A 26,350-nucleotide genomic window follows, 5' to 3' on the forward strand; every position below is an offset into this window, starting at 1 on the left:
CGCTGCCTTCCGGTGTGCTGATAGTCTCCCTCATAAGGAGAATGCTAGGTATGTAAGCACGCAATGCTCTTGATCAGATACAGGTGCCTGGTACTATTTGTCATAAATTTGTAAAAACTAGTGTGCATGTCACTGACGCATGCACTGAGGATCGGGTATGCAGATGTTGCCGATTGTGTAAGCGCAAGGCCACATAGGCTTGCCAAAATTAGTGTGTACGTCACTGACCGTCGCACTGAGAACCAAGAATCCACACATTGCCTTTTGAAGCTGTGTGACACTGCTCGTGCACTCCACGATCCGACCACCTAAAAGTCAAGTTGCACCCAGCGTTCACGCTTGAAATGGCAGAGGCCGCCCCGAAGGGGAATCAGAGGCCGGCATACAGCCTCAGGGGACCCGGAAATTACCAGTCTAATCCACCATAGCAGCAAACAACGAAGGGAGGGGCATGCCGCCCCTACCCCTCAGGGGAAGAAATGCACACCAAGGTTGGCGCGAAGAGGCACGGGCCAATAAGGGCCTGGTAATGCCAAGTAATCTTTTTACGCCCCACTATGGTGTGACACCACTGCACTCAGCTGGGTCATGGGGAGGTTAAAAGGACTGAGATGCCCCTTGCAGAAGGTGCATTCATGGGGCAGGGGCAGCAAGCAGGAAAGGCTGGTAATTTCCAGGTCACCAGTGGCTATCGCGCCGCCGCCTAATGCTCCTTTCGGGGGTGGCCTCTGCCATAACCCATGCACTTGGCACACGCCATTTAGTACACATGCCAGCTATACGTTTATGAGTAAACTTACACCATCCATGTGTTTGAATTATCTATGGGAATACTTGGCCGCAGTTTGATTGCATGCATGGACTCTAAGTTATATCATTGACCTCGTAAATCACAGCGGTCAGTCATAATTCAAGATGACAAGGCCATAAAACATTATTACAGTGCCAGAACTCATTGAGTGCCACAAATCATTCCGACAGGATCATAAATCATAATTCGGAGGCAGGCCATTTATCACGGTTGACCAGTCATAAATCATCTCTGCCATACATATATCATATCGACAGGATCATAAAACCTTGCTGCGTGACCCATCATAAATCATCAGCCCAATCCATCAAACAAAACAATTGTAATCATTGCACTCTACTGTTATAATCCAATAGTACCTAGAAGCAATCAGGCTCTGCAACTCATGCTATACAGACAAACTAGACATACATGTGAAGCAACAAATGAAAAAAAAGGCCAGCCAAGTCAAAGATGTGCATTTTACTGGGTTTATTTTTTTGTTGTATAAAAATTGATTTCTACAGAAAAAAGATTCACCAATCAGTATGTAAACTCAACATGTTAATGCCCAGAAGCCCTCGGTACCCAGATCTGGAGTCTGATCATTTGTTATTGGCTGGAACAATCATCATCAGTCTTTTCTCCTGAGCCCAGCAGGAGCTCTCAGGGATGGGGTTCATCAGCCTGTTAAATGAAGATATTAGAACAAGTCAGCTTTGTGAGTCGAAGAAGACGTGTAATTCTCAAAAGAACGTCAGCTCAGAATTAGTTTAGTAAGCAAGATAAGATGGGCAATCCACAGAGGAATGCAGATTTTAAAAGCTCTGTGCCTGCCCAATATGCACAACGTCCTAAAGCAGTTGCCCAACGAAGGCCAGATCCAAGCCCAGTTTTCAGGATATCTGCATAACATGCATCTACATATAAAAAATATTAACTGAGTTCAGATACACAGCCAGTGGAACTAGCTAGGTCTATGGTGGCTAGTATTATCCAGGACTTGGGTGGAAAGCGCTGACCAGACTGATACAGACAACCACTAGACTAGACAGGTGCTTAGGCTGCTGGTCCAAGCAACACAATATTGCTGGTGAGTGAAAATCATCATCACACACTGGACAGTTAGTCACCATTTTTTACCAATTGGCACTGATTAGCTGCTTGGTGATGAATCGGGAGCTGATAGGACAGAGAAAGCTTCCCTACTCTTTCACTTTAAATGGTGATAATGTACAAGTTACTTACCTTCGGTAACGATTTATCTGGTAGAGACGATTCTAGCCGCAGATTCCTTAATGTAGAATTATCCCCAGGCGTGAGACTGGACCCGTAAAACTTTCCTGCCCAGCATCCCTGCGTACCAGGGGGGTGGTAACACGTGACTCCGCCCCGACGTCTTCCACGGGCGTGATGTCAGCGAGGTCACATAAGCCCCACCCCGGCGCGCTGACATCAGTTTGCTTCAGAGAACTTTTCCTCGCCACAGCGCGGAGCCATCACAACAAAACTGAGGAGAGCATGGGAACAGTGTGCGAAAAAAAACAGAGAAACATAATAGGGAGAAACAAAAAGTGAGGAACAGCACCAGTTGTCACCAAGGCACCAGAAGGCTACAACAGCAAAGCCAGAGCAGGAAAAGAGCAGAGCACCACTCTGAGAAACAACTGAGCAAGCCAAGTGCCATAAGGCCAGAGCAGCGAAGCCATAGCAAGAAAAGCGCAAAGCACCACTTCGTGGAACCACCATGGAAGCCAAGGCGAGAGCCATCCTGTAGGCACAAGAATGTGAAAACGCCGTGACAGAAAGAGAGAGGGTCTGCAACCACAATCACAGATTGAAGGGCCACAAGCCCGGAACAGAGGAGCCAGAACAACCCATCCCCCAACTACACTGCCAAGGATGGCCATAACCCCTGAAAGGAGTAGGAGGACAAAGGACAGGCAAAAGAATTCCCAACGAAGACCGCAAGGGGATCAGAAACTCTAACAGAGGGAAAGAGTAAAAGTAGGTCCTTACACTGAAGAGAAACCAGCTGGAGGGATGCCTGACCGGAAGAAAATGAAGAGGACACCCACAGAAGACAAGCCACACAGAGGGAGGTGACTGCAGAAACCCAAACAGAGGGTCCTCGCAGAATGGGGAGGAAGGGCGGGTCGTGAAGGAATCTGCGGTTAGAATCGTCTCTACCAGATACATCGTTACCGACGGTAAGAAACTTGTACATCTGATAGAGACTACTAGCCGCAGATTCCTTAACATAGAATAGATACCCTAGCCATACCCAGAAGGGAGGAGGGCCTGCGAGAGAGCCTCCCCACCAGGAGAGACACAGGGCCCCAGCAGGGGACATGTCACAGGGACAAGAAGGGAAAGGCCAGGATAACCGAAGCCCAGCCAAGGGAGACCTGCCCAACACCCCACAGGGGCAGACAGCTGCCGAAAAGCCCCAAGGAACACAAGGACCACCTCAAACCCCAGGGAGAAGAGGTAGAACCGGAGGCAGGGCCCACCGTAAGAAAAACATACACAGTGACAGAAAATAGCTGAACACACCTCAGCCGCAAGCAGCGGACAAAGCAGGAACAGCTCCACCACCAAAAGCGCAGACAGAAGAAGAAAGGCACAGTTGCGCAAAGCCCCAGTGGAACCAGAGGCAGGGGCACAAGGGAACACATCAAAGGCCACAATGGTGGATTAGAACGAGCAGGCCTGCACGGGCATGCGCAGCCAGCAGCAGGCAACACCACGGAACGGCGCACCCAGGACAAGCCAGACGCCAGCCACAGGCAGAGGACAGGAAGGGCCAGGACACACACCAAAGGAAGGGCCTGTCCAGAAACACACACACTGACCCACAAAAGAAGTGGAACCAGGCAGAAAAGAAAGAGAAAGAGAGAGGACGGAACAAGCCGTCCACCAGAACACAGAAGCCAAGGAAAGCCAGTCCCCCGGAACACCAGACAGAGGACCAAGCCGAAACACCGGTCAGAAGTGCAGAACCGCCACAACATGACGCTGCAGACGGCAGGCCAGACTTGCCTAGTGACATAGCGAACAAGGAGAAGGACGGACATGGGCGCAACACAAGCTGCTTCAAGACAATCGGCAAGAAGATCGCACCTGCGACATACCGTGACGCCACAGAGCAAGAAGTCCAAAAAGGGCGACCACACCTCCCTAGCACATGACAGAGCTATGTAATAGCTACAATTACCCCACATAGGGTATGTTACGTCCCAAGAATCATGGAAACACCTCTTAGGAAAAATTGCCGCAGCAGAGGATAAACAAAGACCTGCAGAGAAAACCGCAGAGGGCTTGCCAATCGGCCAATAAAGAAGAGACAGAAGGCCTAATCTCAGGACCTACTCAGGCTTACCAACAGCCAAAACTACAAGTCAAAAAAGGGCCAGACCAGAAGCCAACAGCACCAAAGGGCCAACAGAAGGACCCTGAAGGCACACCAACCACACAGAACACACAACCGGGGCTACTCGTTACTAGACCCCAGTAAACAACGGGGGAAGATCTCCCAGAACACAGATCGACATCCAGGGTCACTGAGGAGGAGGGGGAGGAGGAGGAGGAGGACAAAGCCCCGCAAGGAACCTCTGAATGGCAGAATCCGCAGGGGCGTGAAACAAAAGAGCACCATCGAAGGAAAGGTCACCCAGCCGCTCCCGAACGTTCTTAGGGAAAACACTATCCCTCAGCCAAGCATGGCGACGGAGGGCCACTGAAGAAGCCATGGTGCCGCAGATCAGCGCAGGCACCCTCCTGAGAAGCGGACTCCACCGAATCCCACAAGTAAGAAGTGCATCTGGCCAACACACAAAGCGTGTTAAGCGCCCGCAAGGCAGCACTGGAGGAGGCAAAGATGTTGCGCCCCCAGGAATCTAACGAACGGGCCTCCCGCTGCCATCCCCCAGCCCAACCGGAGGAAGGAAAGGCCAAGCCCAGAATGGGGGAAGGTTGACCGACGAGTGGGGAACCTGAGGCGCCTCCAGGGAAGACTGCGGGCGCGGGGATGGCGGAGAGCTTGCTTCATACACTTGCTCTTTAGCCTCAAGAAGTCTCACTTGGACTGCTGTGGGGCCTTAAGGAGAGGGACAAGCGGATTGCAGATGTGTTTGTCAGCTCATGCATGCTACCCCAAGTCATCTGTTCTGAGCTTGCATCCCTCTATGCAAAACACCAAGCAACGGGTACACATCCTGTAATGGGCTATCTTATCTGGTTACTCAAGGTTGACCTTTTACTATCACAACCTGCTTTTTCAAATGTTGTGGGAGGGCTTTTTGGACTGCTATGGATGTTATACATGCTAGAAGTCTGCTAGGCCTCCTCGAGTGACTGTCTTCCCAGGCTGAATCTTTAGTCTTGTGCAGTCTCACTTTGAGCGTTGAGTTGTGGTGACTTGGGGAGGGGACAAGCAACTCATTGATAGGTTTCCATGGCTGGTAGATTGCTACAATATTGCACTCACTAGCAAGTATAAGACTTGATATTTGATGCCCACTATCCTACACAACTACACCAGAAAACATTTGTGAGGTATATTCTCTGGAGCCATATTTCTCTTTTCCTTGTGCTCTTGTATTACTCAGCTCCTTGTTGGTCTACCTATGGGGTAGGGGCTTTTATGGGGGCCTCGAGATCTCCTTTCTTCAGCCTGAAGCTTCCATTGTGATGTTTTTATTGTGTCTTCTTGTTGCTTTTTTTTAAACCATTTCTTCACTGTACCCACAGTGTCATGTTCTGTCTCACCCAATGGCTGCTTTATGATAAAGTGACTAAGAAAGTGGGGGTGCAGTTCACATTCTCTAGAGTTCTTATTTTTCATTTTTTTTAACTAACCCAGAAGTGGAAAGGCCTTTGGTAAAACGTGCAATAGCAGCTTCTAAGGTGCCAGTTGTTTCCCCAGAGGAGAGGTTGTAGGAAGGACCTTCGCTGCAAATGATTGGACTTGCATGAAAGTGAAAACTTTGTAGTATCACGTCAGCCTGAGAGAATTCAGTAATGTGGTGTCTTACTGATTAATGTATGTTCCTGACCCATCTCTTGGTGCTTTTGGGTGTGTTCCAAGAAATTTTTATATAAAGAGAAGTACTAGGCCTCCAATAGAAGAGGTCTGCAAGTGCACAGAAATGACCATATCCTTCTTATTTGTCCAATGTTTTATCAAATAAGAAAAAATATCTCCGTCTTCTGTTGAGTGAAATGTCATTCAAATGTTACATAAATTGAATTCTGCTACTATGGTCCGTTTATAAAGTAGTTTATTTTATGCTTTTCTTTTAGGAGTAGACTAAATTAAAAGTATTTCTTTTGAACTGTTCACTGAAATCTACAGTTTATTTGCACTCATCTTAATAAACGTAATTTGATTACTAAATAACCTCTAGACCTCCATTCCTCCCTCTGCATTGCCCTGTTTTGATGTTCAATTTTTCCTTCTTTGTCTCTCATTTAAACTGTTTTCTCTTTGTTCACAGCCAAGGTTTACATCTGGTTACCTCACATTTTATCAAGATCTTTATTTTAAGAAAAAATTACGAACCTACCTTGTCACCAGTTTCCCAATTGTGTAACTGTTTTGCTCATACTGTCCTCACCTGTTGTCTTCCACCCTGTCTCCACTCCCTAATCAATTAATTTTTCCTCCTGCCCCTCACGGCCGCCTGTTTATTCCTATTCTGTTGTCCTACTATACTTAAAATTAATTCCACATGATCTACTGACATTTGTTCTATCAACTTCTATCAACTATTTAATTCACTTTCTTCCCTACATTGTGTTAACATTTGGTATATTTTTAAATTGGTCGTAGCCCTCTGCTACCCAATTTACAAGTAGAACAGCATTATTAACAACAAAAATAAAAAAATCTAATAAATCTCATGACTGCTAACCCAGGCTACCTGAAAGTGGCCTTGGCCCCTTAGGCCAGGACCATAGAAAGTGAGTTTACATCCATATGGCCAAAGCTTGTCATGTCATACCATGTCATTTCTGGTTTACCTGTAGCGGAATCCTCCCATTGTATTCTCGAAAATCCAGACACCACGTCTTTTAGGTCATTTATCTGAGGTGGCTTCCGGAGCGCAATCACGCTCTTCATGTAACAGTCCTTCCTGCGGTGAAAAAAACAAGAAATAAGTTGATTAGAACATGTTCTGTTTTTCTGACTCAAGTTTCGGCAGATACGTAGGAGGTGGATCAGACCAATATGCCTCAACTTGCTTGGGTGCTTGGCAGTACCAGATTGCGTTCAGAATTTTAAAAACAGACACCTCTGGGCCAATAGTCTTTGCTCTTAGTCGTTTCTTATTCTCTTTCTGGATAATTCGCCAAAAACTTTTAAAATAGTTGTGTTGTCACACTTAACTTTCCCATGCTGTCTATGTATTTTAAATATTAAGTTTTGCAAACATGGTTCTGTATCCCTCATGCACTGGCAGCTGCTTTTGCATATTTTATGTATGATCAGGTTGACCATATTTATGGATTCATGTCTCTTTTAACTTTGACCTGGGACTGTCATTTGTACTCAAGATAGTAATGGTTTAATACTTTAATTGTAAATACACTTATGCTTTACTTTTGTATACTTTGATGTTTTTTGTACAAATGACCGAATAAAGTTACATGATGATGAAGTTGATTAGATATTCATTCAATCAATCATTCCCATTTTGGTGCAGGGGCTAAAACGGGCTCTAAAATTCCATGATATTATTGTTTTCTACACTGGATTGTCACTAGGTTAGAGCAGATAATTTGCCATATTTGTACATATATAACTTCATTATTTGACTACTAGGTTGCTGTATTTGCACACAACGCAGAATAATTGCAACAGCTAAAACAGGAGCAAACATTTTTCGTACTTAATTCATTGGGTGAAATGAGGCCTTGGTGGGGTTATTTACTGGTGTTATTGTTGTAACAGGCGCACAGAGTATTTGCACTCATTTTAGGACTTGCACTGATTTAGGACTTACTGACGTTTGAGCTTCCACTTACAGTCACAAGAGACACAACTAACATACAAAACACACAAATTCTCAATATTTATTTTTGGGTAACTGATATTGAAAAATGCAGTGTTGCAAACCATATCTTTGCGAACTGATAAAAAATATAAGCATAATTTTCAAATTTTTAATCAGACCTCCAGTAAATTATTTTAAAGAGAAATGGCAGTTTAATATAGCTACTTTGATTTGATTTTTCTACTTGAAGCTTTGTTTTTCTCTTATACAGCAGGGAGTGCAATTTTTTTTGTTGATGTTTTAATGTGTTGCTGGCATCATGGATCACAAGTAGAGGACAATGTGAAATTCTGACAGTTTTTCAAGGTGAAAATCTTATGAAAGAGGATAATTATGTGGTAATTTCCCTTTAAAAGGCTGCTTGTGTTCATTTTGCATGCTTTGTTTCATGGCAGGAACTGACTCATGTTTGATCCTACTTTTAGTTCTAGCGTTAGCCAAGACCTTTTGATTAGTCTTAAATATGTATACAATACTAACATATTGGGGCTTTTAGCCACCAATATTCATCCATTGGTCAGTCGTTGTCATTCATTTTTTCCTTCTGCCCACTACAGCATTTAGCATGGGGCAGTGGGTCAGCCTATTTAAACCACAGGTTCACTTTACTTTCAGTGACTGCATTTTGATCTCTTACAAAGAGCACGTCCGCACACAAGCTAGTTCTCTCTTCAGTGCCAGTGCTTTTTTTTTTACCTTATAATATTTTTAGTGTTGTTTTTGTATTTAGAACATAATGTGATAGCAGGATGCTTCTGATGCACTTTCGAGCTTTATCAGATTCCATCTCCTGCCAATGCTGTAGTAAACTCCTTTTGGAGTTGTTTGTGTTTCTGTCTGCTGCTTTTTCACAGCATACCAGATTGTGTCCATTTGAAACTCTTCTGTAATTTTTGTATATTATATAACCTTTTTTTCCTACTTTCTTTGTTTATTTCCTTCCTTTGTTTTTTCCTTTCCTTTCTCTTGACTTAATTATTTCCTTCTTTCTTTCTTCTTTCCTTTTCTATCCACGTCTGACCATTTCATTCTTGCCTTCTTTCTTTTTCCTTTACTCCTTTTTCCTTCTCCCTTTTGCCTTTTCATTCTTGCCTTCTTTCATTCCTTCTTTCCCTCTTTCCTTTTCTCTTTCCTTCTCTTTTTCCTTCTCTCTCCTTTTTCTTTCCTTTTTGTTTGTTCCCTCTTTCCTACTTTTTCCTTCTCTGTCTTCCCATGTTTTGCCTTTCATTCTTGCCTTCTTTCTCTCCTTCCTTTCTTTTCCTTCACTTTTCTTTGCTGTTTTTCCTTCACATTTTCTTTCTTTCTTTCCTTCTCTTTCCTTTTTTTCCCCATTTCTTTCTTGCCCATTCTTGTTTGCCTTCTTTCTTAGCCTATCTTTCCTTCATTTTCTTTCCTTCACACTTTCTTTCCTTCTTGCCTTCTTTTTTCTCCCTTTCTTCTCTATATTTCCTTCCTTCTCTTTCCTCCTTTCTTGCCATCCTGCTTATCTTCTTTCTTGCCCTCTTTTCCTTTTTCCTTCTCTTTCCTTCTCTTACTACCCTTCTTTCCTTCACATTTTCCTTCTCTTTCCTTCCTTCTCTCTTTTCCTTCTCTCTTCTTTCCGTCTTTCCTTCTCTCTTTCCCTCTTACCATCTTTTTGCTATTCTTTCTGTTCTTACCTTTTACTTCCTTCTTTCCTTTTCTCAATCATTCTTATTTCCTTGTTTCTTTTCCTCCTTTCTTTCTTGAACATTCTTTGCCTTCTTTCTTGCCGTCTTACTTTCCTGTGATATTTCTTGGCTTCTTGTTTCATCTTTCTTTTTTGCAATCTTTCTTTCTTCTTACCCTTTCTCTTCCCCTCTTTCTCACCCTCTTTCCCTATCTTGCCTACTTCCTTTCTTGCCCTGTTTCTTTCTTGACCTCTTTCTTGAACCAATACCAAACTAATTAACTTATTAAGTAGTTCCCTTCAGTGCCAGATAGTACTATGATAATTTGTGTTTTTCTGAGACATAAAAATCAATTTTTACCTGTCACAAATTACTATTTTTTTTTTTTACATTGATGAGCACTCCGCATATTCCAAAACAATAACGTTTTGCAAAAACCATCACACAAAAAACAATTGCCAGAATACTGGAAACCAACGCCAGACCTATTGGCTTTGCCAATGCTTGTTAGACAATTGTCATTCATCTGAAGTAAATACTAACTGCTTTTGTAGTTTGATGGAAGGGCTATTTTGTCCAGCTCTGTAGGTAGCAATAGACACAATATTGTCCACCATCATAATTAGGAAGTCCACTTTTTTGCTGTTTCTGGGTTTTACATATAACTAAAGACTGAGAAATATTTGATCTTCCTTTGAGAGCCTCTCCATTCTCTGTCAGGAGGGGCAGGCCGCCTCCAATTCCAGAAGCAATACAAACCTGGCATTTCCCATCAATATACACACAAGTTATTAACTATGATGAATTCAAACTAATAAGTATGCCCAGCTGTGATTCCTCTAACACTCTCCCAACATTTCATACGCATGTACTGTGACGTAACCAACATCTCATTAACCACACACCACAGAAATGGAGAACCTTCCAGTTAGCAGTGTGTATGCACAGCACACATGATGAAAAAAGAAATATGGATTCCAAAAGAAGTACAGTTAGCTGTGCTCATGTGCTATTACTACAATTCTCATATTTTCAGGTGAGTGTATTGTTACTCTACACAACTTGTGATCATTAATTTATCTGTCAAGTTCATGTGGAAATTTACAATCGTTCTTTTACGAGCCAAAAATAACCGTGATAAAACACAATAATGTGAGAAAAATGTACTATAGAGAAATATAGCTGGAGACGTCAAACAGAAATAAACAAAAACAGGAGCACGCATAACCAGTTATGTTTCCTTTATTGATATTACTGGTTTGTGCGATTGGTTTATTTTTCTGAATTTCGTTATTTTTAATTTATCTATGCACTTGATTTCCAGCATTCTACTTTTAATATAAATACATAGTTTTTTAAATGTATTATGATCAACAACCTAATCACACAATAGAACTGGTCAGGGAAAATATTAGTGCAGATTCCAGTTGCTCACGTTTTTGATTGAGGGAGGTGTGTTCCTTGCTTTCCCACCACCCCTTAGCAATAGAAAACTCTAAAGAAACTTCAGACTAACCTGATTGGGCGAAGGCACAGCAAGCTCATGCACACACAGCACCCTGCTTTCCTCCTCTCACTCTTATCATCCTCAGTGCATTGTACAGGTTGAAGGAGCAGCTTGAAGCAAACTTAGCTTTGAGAACTATTCCCAGAAGGAAATGTCACTTTACTACTGTGATACTTCACACTGGTAACTCATTTATACTCTTATTACACAGCACTCATTTCACTGATTGACAACGTGCTGCGCTGCTTGAACATGGTGCAGTGTATGAAACGACAGAATAGAAACAGTGAAAGTGATTCACTCTAGGTAGGTGTACCAGTGACAGAATCTATTGTAGACAGGTCCTTCCGCAGTGACAGATCTACACTGTACACAGGTGCAGTGACAGACATACGCCGTGGGCTGGCTGCACCAGTGACAGATCCCCTGAATGCTGCTGCGCCCAAAGTGATGCACTGTACACCGGTGCATCAAAGTGACACAAGTGCACTGCAAAATGAAGCTCGAAAGTGACCGATACATTGGAAACTGGTGCAGTGACCGAGATACACTGACAGGTGCACTGTAGACAGGAGCTCAGCAGTGCCAGTGATTCACTGTAGGCAAATGACTGAGTAGAAACAGATACTCTGCGGACTGTAACCTCAGCAGTGACAGAGATTGGGTGTTGTCAGGAGCGCAGACATAAGAGATTGACTGTTGACAGGTGCAGTGGCAGAGATACACTGTAGGACCTCAGTGCTAAGAGATACATTGTAAACAGGCGCAACAGCAGTGATACCTTGTAGACTGGAGCTCAGCAGTGACCAGTGCTCTGTGAACGCGTCAGTTCCATAAGTCGAAGAGGTGCACCGTAGACCGGTTCTCAGCAGTCACAGAGACACACTGTAGACATGTCAGTCCCAGCAGTGGAAGAGGTGCACTGTAGACCGGTGCTCAGTGGTAAAACAGGTACATTGCATCTCTGTGCAGTGACAATGATACACTGTAGGCAGGAGCTCAGTGGTGACAGACATACATTCTACACACGTGCAGTGACAATGATGCACTGTAGGCTGGAGCTCAGTAATGACAGGTGCCCTGTGGAGAGGATCATAGCGCTGACACAGATTTACTGTCCAGCAGTGACAGCTATACACTGTACACAGATGAAGTGATAGAAATACACTGTAGATTGTAGTGTAGTAGTAAGCAAGACACACTGGAGATGGGAAACAGCCTTTACAACGGAAGCGTTACAACGCATGCCGTAACAACACGAAAGGCTTGTTGCAGGGGGTAGTAGGTGTTGGAGCGAACTCCAACACCTTCCCTACTGTTGCACACACTGGAGTTGGAATAGTGAATCATACTATTCCAACTTCCAGCGCACCCCCAACAGCAAGTCGGGTAAAGGTATGCGTTGTAACGACATGCGTTGTAATGGCATGCGTTGTAATGTCATACAACCACTGGAGACCGGCACAAAGATCCTCTTTGGGCAGCAGTTCAGCAGTGACAGAGGTTCAGCATAGACACAAGTTCCAGCAGTGACAGAGACCACCCATGCACAGGTGCTTGGCAGTGACAGACCACCCGTGCACAGGTGCTCAGCAGTGACAGAGACCACCCGTGCACAGGTGCTCAGCAGTGACAGAGACCACCCAAGCACAAGTGCTCAGCAGTGACAGACCACCCGAGCACAGGTGCTCAGCAGTGACAGACCACCAAAGCACAGGTGCTCAGCAGTGACAGAGACCACCCGTGCACAGGTGCTCAGCAGTGACAGAGACCACATGTGCACAAGTGGTCAGCAGTGACAGACCACCCGTACACAGGTGCTCAGCAGTGACAGAGACCACCAGAGCACAGGTGCTCAGCAGTGACAGACCACCCGTGCACAGGTGCTCAGCAGTGACAGAGACCACCAGAGCACAGGTGCTCAGCAGTGACAGAGACCACCAGAGCACAGGTGCTCAGCAGTGACAGACCACCAGAGCACAGGTGCTCAGCAGTGACAGACCACCCGTGCACAGGTGCTCAGCAGTGACAGAGACCACCAGAGCACAGGTGCTCAGCAGTGACAGAGACCACCAGAGCACAGGTGCTCAGCAGTGACAGAGACCACCAGAGCACAGGTGCTCAGCAGTGACAGAGACCACCAGAGCCCAGGTGCTCAGCAGTGACAGAGACCACCAGAGCCCAGGTGCTCAGCAGTGACAGAGACCACCAGAGCCCAGGTGCTCAGCAGTGACAGAGACCACCAGAGCACAGGTGCTCAGCAGTGACAGAGACCACCAGAGCCCAGGTGCTCAGCAGTGACAGAGACCACCAGAGCCCAGGTGCTCAGCAGTGACAGAGACCACCAGAGCCCAGGTGCTCAGCAGTGAGATATTCCATGAATAGGTGCTCTTAAAACTCATCAGGGAGCGCAGAAACCGAACAGAGCAAGACTGACTACTGTGATCCCATCTTCTCCAAAGAGGGACAAGAACGCCGTATTCACACTCCAATTGACAAAACATCAGAGACACTCAACATGAGATACTTAAACTGATTTCTTGTTCAGAGCAAGGTCTCCTCCTTTTTAAGGTGGGTGAAATGTCCTCAATAGAGGGAACATATTTTTATCCCAAGCAGTTCCTGTCCTGAGGGCTAATGGAGCAAGTGGTGTTCAGTGTCCTGCATTTTGCTCCCAGTACACCGGGATGTTCAATATCTCCCAGGGGTTTAATCAGGTAGGCCAACTCACTTGTAAATAAACTAATTAAGCCATTGACTGCCATGAATATCATTGAGGAATACATGGTCAAGCAATATCATTATGTTATACAAACTGAGGCTACAGTGGAAAACAGAACCTTTGTATCTGCTAACAACTTCCTGGTGAGCCACTCAGACTTCTGAATGGCACGAGGCCTTTGAAGTTCAGCCAAACCTTCCTGTCACAGTAGCTCATAGGCATCTGACCCACCACAACTACACATCTCCAGATCCCTGTAGCACATTACTGTTTGTAAGTGCACAGAACCAGCTAACTGGCGATCTGAGCACTATTTGAAACACTACCAATAGCACAATACATCAAAGCCATCTAACGCTGATAATCTGAGTACCAATACCTTGGAATAAAAAAAAACGTTAGCCACCTAGAGCCCCTTGATGCTCATCTCAAGAAGCAATACAAATATTCATATGTATTAATTCATTCTAGGTCTTGTTGTCACATACAAGTGTGATAAGACATTTATTCAAACTTGACTTAAATAAAGAAAGCTTACCGTTGGGCTACGTTAGAGTAGTCACCATTCACATAGGTGAAAAACTGGCATAAAGGATCTTCTATGCACAACTGTTGACATTGTTGGTCCGAGTCGGCCTTGACCACCCCGCGGTCATTTCCTGGAAAGTCCAAACCTTTAAAGATGTGGTCACTGCATCCTGCAAGAAAAGTGACAGCTGATGGAAGGACCACACACTTACACTCCTAGAAAAGCATACAAATGGAGTCTGATGGATTCTTGTTTACTGCGCCCTTAGCTCCTCTACTAAGAGTTTCCTTGACAAGCTGAATTGAGATGACAAGAGCAGTAAATTGTACCAATGTACACATACTTAAAAGAAAGGTTCAACACTGGAACATTTCTGTTCTGAATAGGAAGGCAAAATCAATGTTTCTTCTACATTAGTATCCACCGGTCAACTATACGAATTACAGATCCTGCTGGCAGTTAGACAAACAGTGTTAAGTTTGTTTTTCAATTCAGCATTTAAGTTTCCAGCAAATTAGAAGTTTGCATTGAACACGTGGCATGAAGAAAGTAACCTGTACATGTGTTTGCTATTAGAGACATGTTCTAGTAGTGCAACTGTCAGACTCTGTCTGTGGGCCATGGGGAAAGCATGGGCTACTGGGTCTCAACCTTGTTGGTTGTGATGGTTTGCCTCTGTGGTCTGGCGGCCCTTCCAACTCTGGCTCTGCAAGCTGGTCCAAGTAAAACCCCTTCCGTAGTGGACTTCCAGTGAGGTCACAGGCTTCTCAGGGCGATATTGTGGGCTACTTGAGCTCTGCGCTCAAACACACAATTATAATAAACGACTGTCCAACCCACTGTTTATGGATGCCAAATCACTAAAATTGCAGGGGTAGCGGAAATGACATCACACACCTTTGACATAAATACAACATCAAAGTAGGCAATCTCATACGACCATTGATCCTAAATCTACGCAGGATGTGAAGTCACTTGACCTTAACCAGGATGAATTAACAATAATTGGCATAGCTGAAGTTCCATTATTACTTAAAGATTAATATAACACAACACAAAAATCTATTTTAGATACACCTCTATTAGTGTGCTGATCTTTAAATGTGGTGTGGCGTAGTACTATACTTGCACTAAATTGTAGCACATGAGACAAGCAAATGGGCCAGAACTCTTCTAGGAGAACTGGAGGAGGGAAGGGAATGGTTTTCCCGCTGTGGCGTAGCTAAGGGGGGTGCGGGTAGCAGTCCGCCCTGTGCGGCACAAATTTTTGGGGCATTGGCCTCCTGCCGACCTCACCTGCTGTCTCAGGGGCGGCAATTGCCCCTCCTGCTCTACATTGTAGCTGTCAAAGGGCGGCAATTGGTGTAGAATCTCGCCAGCAGCCCCCCTCTTCAATGTGGCTGCCATGGGGCGGCCATAGGGCTAGCTACCCCACTGTCTCCCCCCAAGAAAATGTTGAAAAAAATGGAATCAAATAGTGCATTTAAAAAAAAACTTTCACATAAATTTGCTGAAACACCATGGATTATTAAAGGGCACTGATGGACCAGGCCTCCTCAGAAGGGTCACTCGTAAACGTTTTGCCCACTTACCTCCAATTTCTCCTTTTTTGGCCTTAGGACTGTGCACTTTACAAATGCTAGCTAGTGGTAAAGTGCTTGTGCTCATTCCCTTAAACATGAATTGATCGGCATAAACCAAATTGTCATTTTTTATTTACTTCTAAATCTCCTTTAGAGTGGATCATCATATCCCCAGGGCCTTTGAATTCAATACATTAGTGCATCTGCAGCACTTATTGTGCCACCCACTTAATTAGCACCTTAATATATGTCCCAGGCCTGTCATTGCAGCCTGAATGCAGTGTCACATTGCCATGTCGACTTGACATTTTAAACCCCATAGCCATGCCTTAAAGTCTGATTTTATTACATATGTCACACCTAAGGTAGGCCCTAGGTACCTCATACGGCAGGGTGCTATGTAATTAAAGGTTTAGACATGTACTTTTACGTTTTACATGTCCTGATAGTGAAAAACACCTACATTTATTTTTCACTACTGGGATACCTACCCCTTTTATAGGATAATCTTTAGGATTCCTAATTACATTTAATAAGTTGTAATTCCTACCTGAGAAGTGGTAGATATGTGATGTTTGGTACCTATGAAATTGCAATGATAAACCCTCTTTAATAACACCCTTTATCCGAGCAAAAACATAATTAACCCATACTAAATGTATCCACCACCCCCGGAGTGAGGATGGAAGAGGAGGTATCCATTTCAACAAGAAAACAATTGTCTGCAACTCCAAAAATACAGTAAGCCATGACCCCAAAGTTCTATCTTAATTTAAAAGTAACATTTACATGTTTTTAGTCTTACAAATGTAACCCTTGGTATTACCATATTTCTGGTACACACGTCATGAGTAAAGTACAAATATCCACATGGTGTTCATGGCTGAAAGCCAAGTATTAGGGTCAGGCAAGAAGAGGATTAGATCTACTGGATGGGTCACACACAATTGACTATCTTTGCTATTTACCTCTATTTCCTTACAATTCCACACCCGACCAATTTTGCTCTTAATCTCTACTCCCATTAAGGTCCTACTGGGTCAAAATGTTTTCTAGGTAGGTCGCCATCCTCACACTCAATTGTAAAATTTATGACGCGTGTTCTTTTCTTTTTTCGAGAGGTAGGTGAAATGTGCATAATGGTAGCCATACTTGTATGTTCAGGGCACGCAATACACAATTTTGACCATCCCATGTTCAATGTTTTAGGCATACAATTCTACTCTGCGCAAATGTCTTAATCGTATTTACAGAGGCATGATGTTTCATACAAGTCCTTGCTATAATACAGTCTGCTTATGATTAATGAAGCCAAGAAATGTTTTGCCAAAGTCCCAAAACCAAACATTTTTCAAGCAATTTCAACTACAAACTAATCAACACAATTTTCTGGTAGTTTGAAACTAATTTGTGTTCTCTATTAATTTAGGAAGACAGAAATCTATAGCAACTGCAAACGATCCAATTTGGCTTTTTAGTCTCTGAAACTGAGAGCAAAAGGTCCCTTCTATTTGGGATCATTAGTGTCTCACTTTTTCAGAAAAATTCTCTGGCATCAGATCTTCACCAAATGCCTTTCCCTTTATCAGCGGCGTCTCCTCTGCTAAAGTGGAGGAGCATCTCCCCAATGTTCTGTGAGCAGATCGAAAAGGAAAAAAAATAAAATGCATTGTTATTATCACTTGATTTTTCCGTGGCTAATCTGGTTAGGGGTGGAGCGGGCTGATCTGTTACAGAGGAGCTGGGGAAGGAGTAGTGAGCAGTCTCTAAAGTGCACCTGAAGGTTTGACTGGATGTCTTGGGCCGGCCAAACAGACATGCACACTTTGCATGTTCTCCACCAGGCTGTCTTGTACAGCCTGGTGGAGAACATGCACAGGCTTCCAGTCCCTCTGAGCGCCAAACCACAGTGCTCAGACCAATCACAATGCTGCTGTAACAGCATGTGATTAGCTAGGGGAGCCTGGGAGCATGAGTTCCTCCTGCCCCGGGAGTACTGCAGTCGACTGAAGAGTTGAAAAGAAAAAAAGAGGCGCCGGCTGGCCTGCAGGTAAGAGATTAAAAAATAGATAATAATTACCTCCCCCACCACACCCTGCCGTTAAGTAGCAACCACCATTGCTTTCTTTAGATTTCTTAAGCTACCTTTAATTTTTGGATTCTGGAGGGTATAATTGTAACCAGAAATTGATGGCCTGATTTATTAAAGGTAAACTTTCAATTTTGTGTAAGTTTAGGATTTTTTGCTATTCACAAAGGGATTTACAAGAAGTGTCGCTACAAGTGCGGAGTTTCTTCACATAAAAAGACCTATTTATTTATGTGCGGATACCCTGCACTCGTAAAGATACTAGTCATAAATCCCCTTTTGCACAGCAAATAATCGTAAACTTAATAAAAGTGTACGTTTACCATTGTGAATCAGGCCCAAAGAGACCGTTATGTATCAAACAAAGAATCAAAATGTTAACTGTTTCATTGGGTGTCTTCTTAGGATACCAGGTCACGATAAGTTTATCCTTTATTCGGCATTACATAAATTATGCTTTCACATATTTAAGGGTTTTCTCAGAATCATTACATATTTGTGGTGGATCCATTTGAGAGTCATGGATTCAAGACATTCAAATGTTAGCTAGAATCCATGTACATAAACCATGCAATGCAAAGGTGCTGAAAGAAAGAATGGCAGACTATCAACACTGCACAAAATGAACATATTTTTATCAAAACAGCTCTCCTAAAACTGTAGCTCCTGATTTATAGTATTACCCTTGAGGCACATCTGCTGGCAAATAAACATTGCACTGAGAAACCAGGAGTTATCATAAATGAACCTGGCAGATTGTCTTGCCATACAATTTGATGTTTCAAACCCATGGCACTTACACAGACACCTCAAAAGTGATGCTTGTTTTAGAATCCACCCTAAACATAAGGCATGCAGGAGAATATTTAACTTACTTTTTTTAATCCCAAAGCTTCTTAGTGAGAAGCCTGAAATAACGTTGTTTAACCGACTGATTGATGGCGGCATCGTGGCAGAGCTCTTCAGATAGCAAAAGAACCTAATGAAAAACAGATTAACAACCAATCAGAAATTAACTATTGAAATCTGCCCTATCATGGGCTACAGGCATCATGAGTGGTTTTTCACAGTTTAACCAGCGGAATCATCTGAAAAGACCCAGTTGCTGCTCCTTTGATGAATGTAGACCACCCAGAGAAGAACCAGCAGAGCATTTAAAAAGGGAAGTGGACATTGTCAAAGCCTCCCGGGGATGTTATTGAGTATAAAACGTCCACTCCACTCCTACAGTAAATTGTGACTGCTCTGACTGGATCCTCCTGTTGATTCCTCTTCCTCTGAGGTGTCTCCAATCCCAACTCCTCTCTCAACTCAGTTTAGCAAATAGGTTGAGAGGTCTGGCTTTCAGCACCTTTTGAAGTCTGGGGACCTAGCAGAGAATATCTTGTGGTCCAAAGTCTTCCTTTGCTCTTATTGGACAGGTTTCAGTCACTGAGGACAAAAAAGTAGCTCCTATGTGCCTGATCTTTTGTAGGTGATAGAAGTGATCATGTTTTAACGTGCCATTTATGGTCCATGCGTTGATGGCCCCATAGAAAACCCAGAATGGACTGCAAGCCCATGCACAGTGCACAAGCAAATATTAGACGCTTGAGCTGATTGCCTATAAACCCATTATGAACATGGTCTATATGGGCAATTCACAGTTGCTGGAATGAAGAGAAATAATAATTTTTACAATAAAGTTCGTTAATGCATATCTGAAGTTGATGCTTCAACAATGCAACTGCAAAGTGAGTGGTATTTTTCCTTGTATAGCTTCAATGTTTCTATAAGTACATGCATGTTGTCTTTGAGCCATGTCAGGCTGGGTGTGATAACACATTGTTCTACTGGGAGGAGTTCTATTGGTGAAAGTTGAGAATCATTAGTATTGGATATTTTTTGGCACGGATAGACGTTCCCTATTTACACACTGGAAGGACTGACTACTTTTTGGTCTCTCCCTCCTCTGACAGTGTCTTTATGATCTCTTCATTTTTTTCCTGCAGGCGTTCTTCGCATGTCTTGCGAGCCTCCTTAGTGTTCGACCTGCGAACTTCAGCCTAGTGAGACAGGAGCTGCATGTGGGCTTTGTCTGCCTTCAGTTTGTGAATGTACTACATTAGATACAATTGTTTTTTAACACATTACCCTTGACTTTCAGATAAAGACTGTGGTACAAGTGTCGGTCAATCTTCTGGGACTCATGGTATCTTCAGGGAAGACGGTACAAGATTCTTACCCTCCTCATTCATGAGAGCTTCTTCTGGCATGCGTACATTGGCAGTACTCTCTCTTACAAATGCCCATGTGCCTTCTCTTTCTGCGAACAAGCATGTTTCTTCTGCAGCGGGCACAGGAGTGAACAAGTCCAGGCTTGTGGATAATCCGACCATATTTCACCAGCTTTCTGATTTGCTGGTTAGATTGCCAATGCAATCTCATTGGTTTCATTATGATCCAGACATATTTTTTCTTGCCACAGCGCAAGATGCTGGAGGCAAGCTTCTTCTGAAGCCGAAGAATTCTCATGGCAGCAGCACGGCCGAAGAACGGAAATTGAGAATCGGCCTAGGTAGCATCTATGTTCCTGGTGGTGTGTCTGTGAAAGTGCCTTGTATATCTGGCGAACGTGTAAAGAAACCTACATGCAAGTCTATGGAGTCTATTTATAGCTGTAGCTTTTGCTTCTTGCAACAGAGCTCAGCATGGATTCCAGACAGCCAGATCGACCATGTATCTCATTGAGCAGCCCACTGGGAGCTGGAGGCTTTGGAGGCCAGCTTTTGAAGGCCAGGGCCATTGCGTGCACGTGTGTCACTTTCTCCAGCCCCCTGAGTTGAAATGAAGCAGACACAGCGGCAATGAGAGTGTGAGTGAAAGTGTGAATGTAGAGAGAGAGAGCAAGAGAGAGAAAACAGTTTAGAAAGGAAAATGTGAGAGTGAGGTAAGAAGAAGAGGGGCAGAATAGATTAAAAGAGGTAATGGGGAGGAAGGAGCAGGCTTTGTTTGAACATATTTTCCTGGGCTGCTTTTGAATTTCAGCCTTGATTCCAGAGGGGAGTTTTGATTGACTATGACAAAATTAATTAGAGCATATTCTTAGAAGAGCAACAGACTTTTGTATTTTGATTGCTTTGAGACATTTTCTATCACCCCCCAAAAAAACCCACAAATAATAGGAGGGGGCAAACATCAAGCTCAGGCACACCTCAAAATAATTTGTTTCTAAAGGACAGAATCTCCATTACTATGAAAAGAGGAGCACAAATAATGCACAGGGGTAATTAAGGATGAAAATCTTAGAAGCGTGCCGTGCTGAAACGTAGCTTACATGGTTAGTAGATTGGCAGGTTTCATGCAGATCTAGCCACAAGGTCAAAAGTTAAATAGCATTACTACATAGCGGTGATCACCACTGTATATTATATATAGACAGACAGATAATGTTTTACTTTCTGTTGTCAGCAGTCCAGTCTGCTGTGACAAATGTGAAGTACTGGCAGCGAGGATGGTTGCTGCAGATGAGCTGACAGGACTCTGCATCAGGAGCCAGAACCTGGTCAAAGTCATTGCCAGGAAAATCAACATTGGGAATGAGATATTCAGGACATGAGGAATCACCTGAATAGGGAGAAAGGAAGAAGAGAAGAATGCATTTTAATAAAACACTACCCTCCATTTCACCAATATAACTGTCAATCTTCCACTCTGCTGCTTCTGTGAGTGACAATTCGTTGGAAGTGGACAGCATGCCCTTACCCCACACACCTGTAGTGAGGCTTGAGGTTTGGACTCCATGAAAAGGACCCTTGACTGACTCCAGTGAGCACTGGTTGAGGAGGCAGCAAACCACAATCAGAAACAGATCTGCCCATGCTGCAGCCAGCCCCAAAAATTTCTAAACTAAAATCCGGATATACTTTGACAATATACAAACCAACTAAAGCCGTGAGATGAACATCCATTCCCACTAATTAAAATTAATTTAAAACAATTTATTTTGACTAATTTTGCATTTTGATTGAACTGCAAATTGAGGTGAATTGGCAGGGTGGTAGTAAGGTTTGTGAGTTGTGGCCTGTCCAATTAAAGTGGGGTTATTTAGCTGTTTTGGGATGTTTTATAAATAAACCAAAGAACATCTACTACATGGTCCATCTTCACCTCAGCATCAGGTGACTTAAGGCAAGTAGAAGACATGAAAACTAGCAGAGGGTAACAGGAGGGAAGGTAGATTGAGACGAGAAGGCAGGCAAAGCGATATGTGGGGAGGTGGAGCATGACATGAGAGAAGACAGAGAAAGGCATCAGAGAAAGAGGAATGAAACAAGAGTAGACAGAAGAAAGCACAACTATGGCAGAGGAAACATGAGGGTAGGCAGAGGGAGATATGACGGAAGCTGTGAGGAGAGGTGAGGGCAGGCACAGGAAGACACAAGGGAAGGATATATGAATGACGGCAGAAGGAGGCAAGAAAAAAGGCCATAGGAGACATGAGGGCAGGAAGAAGGAGTCATGAAGCACAGCAGAGGCAGGCATGAGAGACAGCTCATGGTCGCATAGGATGGAGACAAGAGGGCAAGCAATGCAAGATGGCAGAGGAAGACCATGAGATCAAATAAGCATGAGTAGTGCTAGCAAGCAGAGGAACAGAGTGATAGCAGAGACAGTGGGAGCTGTAGAGAGGAGAGATAATGTAAGAGCAAGTAGAGGGAAAGACTTTGGGTCAACAACACAACTGAGGGCAAACAAAGACTGTGAAAGCAGGCACAGAAACAAAGGAGTTATGGAAAAGGGTCAGAGGGTTAGACAGAAGTAGAAACCGTAATGGTAGATAAAGAGGGTGAGTCAGTGTAGGCAGACAGAGGAAGAAGTGTTTAAAAAGCAAGTAGTGGTTAAAAGCAAAGCGATCGGGTAGATGAATGAATATAGTAATATCAGTCTATGTTGGAAGTCATTAATGTAATTGTCAAATCTCCTACGGGTTATGCCTCCACGACAAGACACATCTCATCCAGGTGATCCTATTTGAGTTTTTGTCCACCACCCATCTCTCAGTAGGTAGCCTACTCCTACAGGCGCAATTCATTTCTGTTCCATGATACCCACAGTACATACACTTACCTTATTCAATACAGTACGCTTTCCATCTACCTCACTGTAGCGGCATTTTGCATTCTATTTGTAATTCTCGGACGACAAACCTTAAAACCCAACCAACTGGTTATCTATCCTCCTCCCTTAATCTCTTGTTTCTGCCAGCAACCGCCGATGAAACCACCATTTACTTCTATGGTCACCCCACCCTGTGAGACCTCCACTTTGTCCTTCTGACTGCAGGTCAGTCCACCCATCAACTGGGTGCTTCCACTGCTAGTGCTCAAGAGGTAGATTTTGCAACCAGGAACCCACTTGAGAGGCTGGAAAATAGTACGGAAGTGGGTTCCAAAGTGAGGGCAATGAAGTATTTGAAGAAGAGTGTTTGTGTGCACATAAAATGAGTCACAAACGCTGTGGTTGTGCGACTGGCCTAGCTAGGGGGTCAAGTACGATGGCCATAAATGGAACTGCATCCATGGCCAGTGCTCACCTCACTTCCGATTTGGCCTGGCAGTGAAATTTCGCATGGCTTTCAAAGTTGTTAATGGCCCTTTAGCTGCAGATGAAGTCAACATTTTGCATGGGCAGGCAGGGGGTCTTTGGGATCTCTTGGCCAGAACACAAGAGCACAAGGCTTGATTGGGGACCGTCTGGTCTGAAAAGAGAAGAACGTTTTGAGTTGTGTCTTGTGACTGTGGGGTTGGGGGAAGTATGCAATGGAGCCATCAAGAGAGGACTGATTTGTCATTAGGAGAAGATGGGAGATCAGATTGAGCTTTACATTTGTGAATTTACTGTTTAGTGTATGTTGTAGTTTCAAAAATGATGCTGAAGAGGATGAGGAAAAGAAATTCAATTCATACCATGAATCAAAAGTACAGTGTGACCATAAATATCACACTGACTAACCCAGGAATATTTCTTGCATTGATTTCTACACACTAATTTCACAGAAGCAACCTGACTATTGTCCAATACTTACAAGTGCTGTCGTAGCAGTCCCTTAGGCTGAACCCAGACACAACATTGCCAAGGATATTAATGACTGGTGGAGATGGCAGCTTCGTAGCAAATTTCTGGAAGCACATCTTACTGGAATTGAAAGGCAAAGCGTCCTCATTAAAGTTACTGCATTATGGATATCAAAGAGCTTTTTCAGAAACCCACAAAAGTATGGTGATCACAGAACGTTCTCATTAAATACTCAGTCTTGCTGATACTGCTTTCAGGCAGTCCAGAGTGGCCAGTTTACGGCCCCTAAATTAAAAACTACGTGTGGGGTCCCACGGGGCTCGTCGCTCTCCCAGCACCTGTTTAACCTTTACCTTCTCCCGCTGATTGAATCTCTGAAGGAAAGAAAAGTGGTCACCTTTAATTATGCCGATTACCTTCAACTATTGTTCACAATTGACAACTCTCTCCAGTCAATATCTGAGTTTCAGTCTACCATTCAATTCATTTGTCACTGGATGGACCACAACCACCTAAAATTAAATCCAGGCAAGACAGAACTAGTCCTGACAGGTGGCAGTCGCAATTTTGGGGCCCACACTACTGGCCAAATGATTTAGGACCCCCCCCCCCCCTCCCCTCCCAATTCCTTCCTCTACAGTAAAAAGCTTAGGGGTCACTATAAACAATGACCTCTCCTTAAAAACCAATGTTGGCTCTGTGATCTCTACCTGCTTCTCTCAACTGCGTAAAATTAGGAAGATAAGCAGGCCACTCACCCAAGCAGCTCTGATCCAGGTCGTAATAGCCATGGTCTTATCACGACTAGACTACGCCAACGCAATCTACCTTGGTATGCCACTTTGCCTTACAAAACAGCTACAGCTGGTGCAGAACCAAGCGGCAAGATTGATTCACAAACAACCCAGATGGCAACATGCCTCCCCTCTCTTAAGGAAGCTGCACTGGCTTCCTATTTCCCAATGCTGCTCCTTCGAAATCGGCTGCCTGGTGTTTAAATCCCTGAATGGCCAGTGCCCCAAATTCATAGACGGCCTCATCTCTCGCTACACCCCCTCACGCAACCTCCGCTCGGCTCATCTTCAACTTCTGACTGTCCCAACTTTCAAGTTGATGCGCCAAGGGGGCTGTAGGTTCACAATTCTGGCACCCAGATTGTGGAATTCCATCCCCCTGGAAATCAGGTCAAGCACTGATATACTGAGATTCAGGAAATCCCTTAAAACTTGGCTGTTCATCCATTATGAATAACTGCTCCAGTTCGGCACCTCCTAGTATTAGCGTCAAGAAACCAATTGGTGTACTAGCGCTTCATAAAACCATTTTAACATAACATAATATAACATACCATTGTGTGTTTTAATTATGCGTCCTTCTTGGTAGTCTTAACTATGCTGCAGTGCATATCGTAAGCAGGAAACACTGATCCCGCTTTAATGAAAACACATGAGCTTTCCCCAGGTAAAGCTATCTTTGCTGTGCTCCATGACCCAAGCCACCCCGCAGCCATTAAATCCATGCTCTGTCTTCATCCTTTTGTAACTGAAACTCCTACAGACGGAGCAGCAGTGTTGATCGCTAAGGGCCCTTCCTCACCAGAGAAGCAGCTCCCATGGGCATAGAGGAGTGGTAGCATCCTGGAGTAGGTGGCATGACCATGGGCAACTGCCTTGGCTTTGTGATTCTGATTTGATACATCTTTAGAAAAGACTCAGAGCAAAATCCACTGTGATCCTATGTGATTTCTGTAATAAGTTAGCAGATGCCGTTCAACAAAAAGTTAAACAAGTCTTTGATGCTTTTGTGCCCCAACCAAACCTATCTGCACCCCCCGAAAAGAACCTGAGCACTAGCCCAGTTCTTTATGCTAAAGCAGATAGCTCCTTGACCACCACACTCCCTATTTTTCCGCAAATCACGCTTGACCGGACTACCAAATTAATATCTTTAGTTAAGTCTGGATACCCTTTCGACCCATGCCCACCTAAAATTTTGCACATGGTCTCCGAAACCATTGCACTTTGGACCACTTTTAACCACATTATTACCTCAGGGTATTTTCACACTAATTGGAAAAAAGCCACCATCCTGCCACTCCTGAAGAAACCAAATTTGGATCCTGAGGACCCTTTTAGTTATAGACCTATTACTAGGCTACCATTTCCAGCTAAGATCATCGAAAGATTCTTAAATGAGGAATTGTCCTCTTTTCTAGTGGAAGGGGACATCTTGGGCCACTCGCAATATGGCTTCCGGGCCCATCACAGCACTGAGCTGGCGCTAATCACGGCCACGGAGGAACTTAGGCAAACGTTCGACAGAGGGGGGAGCGCTGCCCTTATCCTTTTAGATCTCTCGACGGCATT

At 43.9% G+C, this 26,350-nt stretch overlaps 1 protein-coding gene and 1 pseudogene across 1 annotated transcript in view; both read right to left on the minus strand.

Annotated features, from left to right (window-relative positions):
* Positions 1-1,267: 1,267 nt before the first annotated feature.
* The window catches only part of LOC146856179 (coagulation factor XI-like), a 64,136-nt gene continuing 39,053 nt past the window's right edge, over positions 1,268-26,350 (minus strand). The window contains exons 6-11 of the mRNA XM_085654233.1: positions 23,995-24,104; positions 21,365-21,533; positions 18,803-18,906; positions 14,265-14,424; positions 6,815-6,927; positions 1,268-1,477 (exon numbers count right to left, since the gene is read on the minus strand). Coding sequence (XP_085510359.1) covers positions 1,473-1,477; positions 6,815-6,927; positions 14,265-14,424; positions 18,803-18,906; positions 21,365-21,533; positions 23,995-24,104 — 661 coding nt within the window. The 3' untranslated portion in view covers positions 1,268-1,472. The remainder of the gene's footprint in view (positions 1,478-6,814; positions 6,928-14,264; positions 14,425-18,802; positions 18,907-21,364; positions 21,534-23,994; positions 24,105-26,350) is intronic.
* Positions 19,759-20,506, minus strand: LOC146856180 (large ribosomal subunit protein eL19 pseudogene; annotated as a pseudogene).

This window comes from Triturus cristatus, chromosome 4_1 (genome assembly GCF_964204655.1).
Source record: "Triturus cristatus chromosome 4_1, aTriCri1.1, whole genome shotgun sequence".
In the NCBI taxonomy this organism is placed as follows: domain Eukaryota; kingdom Metazoa; phylum Chordata; class Amphibia; order Caudata; family Salamandridae; genus Triturus; species Triturus cristatus.